Here is a 7,579-nt window from a genome sequence, read left to right on the forward strand (position 1 = left end):
TAGCCACCAACCAGTCCTTTTTCACCTCTCCGACTCAGTCTCCCATAGGAAAATTAATTTTTTGGTGGAAAGTAGAGACTATTAGTTAGAAAGTACTCAGTGTCAATCTCCCTAGTATGACATTGTAGGTTAAAGTCATATTTACAATAATGAAGGGTGTAGATCAAGTCTTCATTAGTAGTTCTTCCTCAACGAAAGGGAGACATCAATCTAGCTAAACGACTGCACTTCATATCCTGTGAATTCGTACAAGGAGGTGTGTATGGGGTGAAGCCCTTCCTTATCAAGTTGCATTTGGTCAAAGGCTTTTTTTTAACTTGATGTTAACTGAACTGTCCGTATCTATGAACACACTTTTTACAGTGTAATTGGCGATGAGATCATCAGGACATCATTATGAGAAGCCTCTACTCCCTCCAAATCTCTGGGCCCAAAGCTTATTGAGGGACCCCTTCCTTTCACCCAACTAATATTGATTCCATAACTCTCCAATCTTAGACCATGGACCTTTCCAATCTTAGTGGAATTTCCATCCATTGGACCTCATAAAATCAAAGGACAATTCCTCGGGGATCAATCTTTCCTTTGCTTTTTTTCCTCTTTATCCTTCTCTCGACCTGTCTCTCTATGATATCGGGATGAGCCTTGGGGATTTCTAGAGGGCGAGTGAGATAGTCGATCCGAATGATGATCAGTAGCGGCATCACGATCATGGTGGTGAGGGCATCAATAAGGCTTAGGAGACCTTTTATTCAGTCGATTCCAATTAGCTTTCCTTTGTTCAGCCACTCATCATAACTCCCTTGCATATTGTTGTTACTCTCGTGCGGAATGGGTCTCCTAATGATGAAAGGCATAATAACAATCCACTTTGGGAGACTCTCGACTTGACTCAAATGTAGAGGTCGGGGCAATTTCCACCATCTCCACTAATTTTTCCCCTCTTTGATTCACAAGCTCCTAATTCCATTAGAAAGAGGGGAAGCTTTGTAGTCCAGTTGAGTAGGGGCGGAAATCAGAGTCAGTGCTTCCTTTCTCTTTATAGATTAGCCTTCCTCCAGCTGAACATATTTATTGTCTGAACTTGCAAACTATCAAAATCGTTTGGGGGCTTCATTAAGATATAAAGAAATCTGCATATATCAGGCCTTGTGAAAAGGCACTGACTTGCATCTTAGAGGTAACCAAGGGAACATTCATGATCACCCAATTGAACCGCTGTAAATATTCTTCCAAGGGTGCTTCTCTTTTTCTTGAGGACAACAGGTCATGTGGAGTTTTATAATACCTCTAGCTGGAGAAAAAGTGTTACATGAACACAGTCTTGAATTCTTTGACTGTCCGGATAGAGGAAGTGGGAAGACGATTGAACTATCTTTACGTTGAACTTGGCAAAGTCGGCAGGAAGACTTAATATTTGATGGCATCTGTATATTGATGTAACATAGAGACATTTTTAAATTTACATATGTGGTCTTCGGGGTTAGTTGTGACATGTATTCTCCAATTTGTAGCGCCCAGAAGTGTCACGATAATTCATCTTGAAGGATGTTTTTTTGAAAATGGAGGGCCTTGAATGACCTTCATGCCACTAGGAGCAAGAATCTTTCCCCTTAAAGGACCTCGATGTGGGGTCTCTTTGGAGGATTCCAAGGATGATGCCCCACGGCTGATGTCCTGACTAGAGTGGGGATTGTAGCTTGGGGCATTTCAGTTGGTTGAGTCGAATTTTGATTATGTACTTGTGGCGCTTCAGTCGATCAAGGCAACATTTCAAATGGTGGAGAGTTGGGTACTAGTGGTGGCAACTGGGACTGTCCTTGCAACATCGCCTATACCGTGGCAATAACTAGCTTATTGAAATCATCTGTTGCCATGGCAACAATGTTGGATCTTCTGGTGTCATTCATCTCAACGTCTCATTTCAAGTCTTAACTCAGTGTTCCCACATACGATGCCAATTTGATCCTGCATGAGACCGCCGATAAACGAGCCACCGGTCAGCTAGCATTGATTTTAACTTTGTCATTGATCACTAAGGAACAACAGGGACTAGTGAAGGGATTGGCCAAAGTCTGAACGGAAGAAAATAAGGAAGAGAGGGTTAGAATGACGACCGGGGGATTCCTCAGTACAACTACTCCGATGCTCAAGTAACTCTCCGGTAGGGGAGACTGAAGAAGGAGAACTGTAATTTAGGGTTTCTAGAAGTCTAAGTGTGCATATGTGTACTTGCACCTGCGGGAGCAGATGAACTTTTATAGGGTTGTAGTTGTGCTCTTACATTCTCCACGTGTTCTGATATTTCCTCTTATGTTACCCATGTTTCTTGGAATAAATGGCTATGTTTTCCCACATTCTTCAAAGGAAATGACTACGTTGTCCATATCTTCTGCGGACAATGATTCCATGCCTCGCTTGCAGAGTCGGGAACGGTACAGAGATGAAGATTGCATGAAGCCAGGGACGATCCGAAGTCGGGAATGTCATTGAGTTGGGGACGATCCAAGGTCGGGAATTGAATAGAGTCGAGGAACCATTTTCTGTTGACTTGTAGTCGATGACTGCACGAGACTAGGAGTGATATCGAGTTGGGAGCGACACAAAGCCAACTGTGATGTCGAGTGAGGGATGACACAGAGCTCATTGTGGTGTCGAGTCAAGGATGGCCTAGAGCTGGGCGCTTCATGGAATCGGAGAGCAACTCTATGTTGATTTTGACTATCATCTCAGACATCCTCTAATTACCTTCCGTATCACCTGTCAATGAGCAATTTTTTTAAAAAAAAAATAAAGGTAAATCAATAAACAATGAGATTAACAAAATTAGACGTTAATATTAAAATGAATACGAATATACATTAATAAATGAGAGATATTAATATAATAAATATGTTATATGAGGATCTATACTTTTAAAAAGATAAAATATATTAACGTTCAAACTAATACAATAGTTAACATTCATAAATTGAACTCAACCTCTAAAATATTCATATACATCGTATAAAAATACCTAATTTGATTGTCCCGTTTTGAAATAATTTTATCCTAATTTATTTAGTCATCCGAGCCGTTCAATGTTTATTTATAAACAAATTAAACCTAGCCATATAATTTTATGTTTTATTTTCTCCCCTGGACAATTCCAGTAACAATGCATACACATGAACACGCAAGATATTATATTATTTATCCGAAATATTTTGTCGAATATTTCTCAACAACTTTTTCTGTTAGCCTTCTATAAATAGAAACTCTGTGCACTCTTTTACCTACTCTTCTGCCTTTCTATACGAATTACGTATTAAGTGTAATATTCCGCCCTCGATGGATCCCGAGGGAAGAGTACACAGTGCGCAAGAACTGCGCACGTCACCAGCAGAAGGAGGCACGGAAGGAGCGCGGCCGCAGAAAACTAGGAAGAGAAGATCGTGGACGGCGGAGGAAGACGCTGTGCTGGCGGCGCACGTCCAGGCTCACGGCGTGGGGAAATGGGATGCGGTGCCGCAGAGCACCGGGCTGGCACGCACCGGCCAGAGCTGCCGGTTTCGGTGGCTTAACAGACTCCGCCCCGGCCTCAAGGACGACGGCATCGCCTTCTCACGCGATGAGGAGATCCACCTCTGCCGCCTCCATGCGGCGCTCGGCAACAAGTGGTCTCGCATCGCCGCCGAAGTATGTCGATCGAACGATCCTCAATACTTATCTCCGATCGGCACACTCTGTTTTTTTCTTTTCCCTCTTTTAGTTATTGATTTTGTTGTTATGGCGCAGATGGAGGGCAGATCGGAGAACGAAGTCATGCACTACTGGTTTTGCTACGTCAGTCGATGCCAACGGGCCGGCCTCAACGTGTACCCTCCGGAGGTGCAACAAGCCGCCGACGGACAACCTTCCCTCCACCAACCACAACCCAAAAGGCACAAGAATCAGACTTCTTCGTTGCCGCAACAGCTTCCGCCGCCGCCGCAATATCTGCATCCCGTCGGCTATCCAAATTATCCCGTCGTCCCCACTCATCTGCCGCAACCACTCGGTGCCGTTTATCCTGTGACGATGGCCATCGCTCTTCCTCCTACTCCTCTTCCTCCTCTCCCGGTCATGGCTGAGGCATCGCCCACCACCCAATTCTGGGAGCAGGTCCTGTCATTGTCGAATCAGAATGTTGTACAGGGGATGCAGCCACATCCGCTGGCGCTACCATTGGGAAACACAACGGAATTTAACGAGAATGACCAGGGCTTAGCGTCGCTCCTGCCACATTCCAATCAGAATGTTGAACAGGAGATGCGATCACAGCCGCCGGCGCTATCGTCGGAAAACGTGACTGAAATTAACGAGGAAGACCAACTCTTGCCGCCGCTCCTACCGCAGTCGAATCAGAATGTCGAACAGGGGAGTCAGCCCCAGCCGCCGGCGCTACCAATGGAAAACGCAACTGAATTTAAAAACGAAGGCCAGCCCCTGACGTCGCTCCCGCCAATGTCCAATCAGAATGTTGCTCCGGGGAGTCAGCCCCAGCCGCCGGCGCTACCAATGGAAAACGCAACTGAATTTAACGAGGAAGGCCAACCCTCGACGTCGCTCCCGCCATTTCCCGATCAGAATGTTGAACAGGAGAGGCAGCCACAGTGGCTGGCGCTTCCGTTAGAAAACGCGACGGAATTAAACGAGGAAGGCCAGCCCTTGTCGTCGCTCTCACCGCTGTGTGATCAGAATGTCGAACAGGGAATGCAGCCACAGTGGCCGGCACTATCGTTTGGATACGCACCCAAATTTTTCGACGAATTTTGGGGCTTTTACTGAAGAATTGAAGCCACCTGGCCGCCGCCAATGTTTTAAATAGATTTTTTCCATGTTGATACATGGTTGATAGATTCTTTTCAAATCTGACTGTGTTTCAAATCTGAATAATCGAGAACATGAGTTGCTGCTATTCAAGTCAACTTTTTATCTTCCTATCTTCATTTAATATATATATTTATCTTAATTTCATATCTTTTATTAATCACTTATTTGATATACTTAAATAAATTCGGTTTCTAATATGAGACGAAATATTTAATTTTTTCATTAAATTTGTTAACAGTGCTATCATAATTTAAATAAACTAAGTAAAAGAATAATAAAATATTCTCATTAATTAAAAATAGAATAATTAAATATTTTAATTAGGAATATAAATAAATCAAGTCACTCAGGACTATTCGAAACTCAATTCAATAAAAATAACTCGTAAATATGTTCATTAGTAAACTAGTGAATCAATTTTTAAATAAAATATAATAATTTTGATATTAAATTTATAAATTTTACATTTTACTAATAAAAAATATAGATAAATATATTAAATTTATTTATTAAAATAAAATTATAAATTTTAATACGAATATTATAATTTTTTTTAAATATATAATTTAGTTTTTAATGAATATTTAAATTTATATTTATTAAGTTCGTTTAGACTCAATAAAAATTAGAATAAACTCATTAGGTGTAAATATATTCGTTAAATAAAATTCGAACTCGAATCGATTATAAAAAAAATCAAAATTAAATATTCAAGAATTTGATTAGCTCGACTCAATTACACACTTAATCTTAACTAATATTCAAGAATTCGATTAGCTCGACTCAATTACCTCCCTAATCTTAAACTAACTTAAGAGAAACATTAAATATTGATGCTAATATTTTACCGAAATATCTTAGATTTCAGAAATATTTTGCCGAATATTTCTCAACAACTTTTTCTGTTAGTCTTAAATAAATAAATAGAAACTCTGTGCGCTCTTTTACCTACTCTTCTGCCTTCCTATACGAAATATTCCGCCCTCGATGGAGGCGGCGGGAGGAGCATACGGTGCGCAAGAACCGGGCACCTCGCCGGCGGAAGGAGGCAGGGAAGGAATGCGGCCGCAGAAAACTAGGAAGAGAAGGTCGTGGACGGCGGAGGAAGACGCTGTGCTGGCGGCGCACGTCCGGGCTCACGGCGTGGGAAAATGGGATGCGGTGCCGAAGAGCACCGGGCTGGCGCGCACCGGCCAGAGCTGCCGGTTTCGGTGGCTTAACAGCCTCCGCCCCGGCCTCAAGGACGACGGCATCGCCTTCTCACGCGACGAGGAGATCCACCTCTGCCGCCTCCATGCGGCCCTCGGCAACAAGTGGAATCGCATCGCCGCCGAAGTACGTCGATCGAACGATCCTCATTATTAATCTCTGATCGGCACTATCCGTTTTTTGCTTTCATCTTTTAATTATTGATTTTGTTGTTATGGCACAGATGGAGGGCAGATCGGAGAACCAAGTCATGCACTACTGGTTTTACTACGTCAGTCGATGCCAACAGACCGGCCTCAACGTCTACCCTCCGGAGGTGCAACAAGCCGCCAACGGACAATCTGACCTTCACCAACCACAACCCAAAAGGCACAAGAGTCAGACTTCTTCGTTACCGCAACAGTTTCCGCCGCGGGCGACGTATCTGGTTCCTGTAGGCTATCCCAATTATCCCGTCGTCCCCACTCATCTTCCGCAACCAGTAGGTGCCGTTTATCCAGTGATGATGACAATCCCTCCTCCTCCTCTGTCGATCATAGCTGAGTATCGTCCACCATTCAATTCTAATGATAATAATAGAAATAATCTTTAATTGATTAAAATATTTATTATATTTGATATACAATCAAGATTGACATGAATTAAATAGGAAGAATAATATTTTCAAATATATTATGTTACTATGTTTATAATTATTGTGATTGTATGTCTTATTTAATCTTTCCATTATTATGTTGGACAATTTATATAAATAATCTTATTACTTTAGTAATAAGATCATAAAAAAATTTATGTTATTTCTCTCATCTACCTATTAACTTCTACATGATATCAGATATATGATCTTTACACCTATTTCTTCTTTCTATTTCCTTTTCTACTTTCTTCCATGGTTTCCTCTATTAATCCACTCCTTGTTTCTTCTTCCTCATGTCCCTCACGAAAAGGAATCCACCTTGTACAACCTCCGTCTAAGGAGGACTCCACAACCAGTCCTCTTTATTGCCACCAAAGGGAGTTTCTATATATTGATTTGATATTATCGACTACAGTACGACAACCTCGGAAACTTTCGATAAGTATTTATCTGTTTTATTTTTATTTTATTTTTTTTTACCTCCTTTTCTGAAACTTGCAGTGAAAAAAAAAAACAGAACAAAAAACGTGAGAGAAAAAAAAAAGAAAAAAAGGCAAAAAAAAAAAACGAAAAAAAAGGCAGAAAAAAAAGTAAAAAAAAATAGAAGAAAGAGCGAAAAAAGGGAAAAAAAAAAAAAGACAAACAGAGAGAGAAAGAGCCGAGAGAAAAAAAAATGAAAAAAAACAAAATATTTCTTTTTCTTGCGCTGCCGTCGCCTCCGAGCTTTGCAGACTTCCTTTACTATCGATTTCGGCACTGACAATCCGGGATTCCATCACCACTACTTTTCATCCTTTTCGTCAAAGTCAATTATTTATTTTTCGATATATGATACTTAACGATATCAAGGTTTAGACCGATGTCAAATTTGTCACATAG

At 41.3% G+C, this 7,579-nt stretch overlaps 2 protein-coding genes across 2 annotated transcripts; both read left to right on the forward strand.

Moving 5' to 3' along the window:
• Positions 1–3,330: 3,330 nt before the first annotated feature.
• LOC122011169 (transcription factor MYB41-like) lies at positions 3,331–4,809 on the forward strand. Its single transcript, XM_042567588.1, has 2 exons — positions 3,331–3,678; positions 3,778–4,809. Exons 1-2 carry the CDS (start codon positions 3,331–3,333, stop codon positions 4,807–4,809), a joined length of 1,380 nt encoding a protein of 459 aa, XP_042423522.1.
• Positions 4,810–5,841: 1,032 nt separating this feature from the next.
• LOC122011170 (transcription factor MYB120-like) lies at positions 5,842–6,655 on the forward strand. The gene is made up of 2 exons (XM_042567589.1): positions 5,842–6,189; positions 6,287–6,655. The coding sequence occupies exons 1-2, from the start codon at positions 5,842–5,844 to the stop codon at positions 6,653–6,655; spliced, it is 717 nt and encodes a 238-aa protein (XP_042423523.1).
• The last annotated feature ends 924 nt before the right edge of the window (positions 6,656–7,579 follow it).

Source organism: Zingiber officinale, chromosome 8A (assembly GCF_018446385.1).
Source record: "Zingiber officinale cultivar Zhangliang chromosome 8A, Zo_v1.1, whole genome shotgun sequence".
NCBI lineage: Eukaryota > Viridiplantae > Streptophyta > Magnoliopsida > Zingiberales > Zingiberaceae > Zingiber > Zingiber officinale.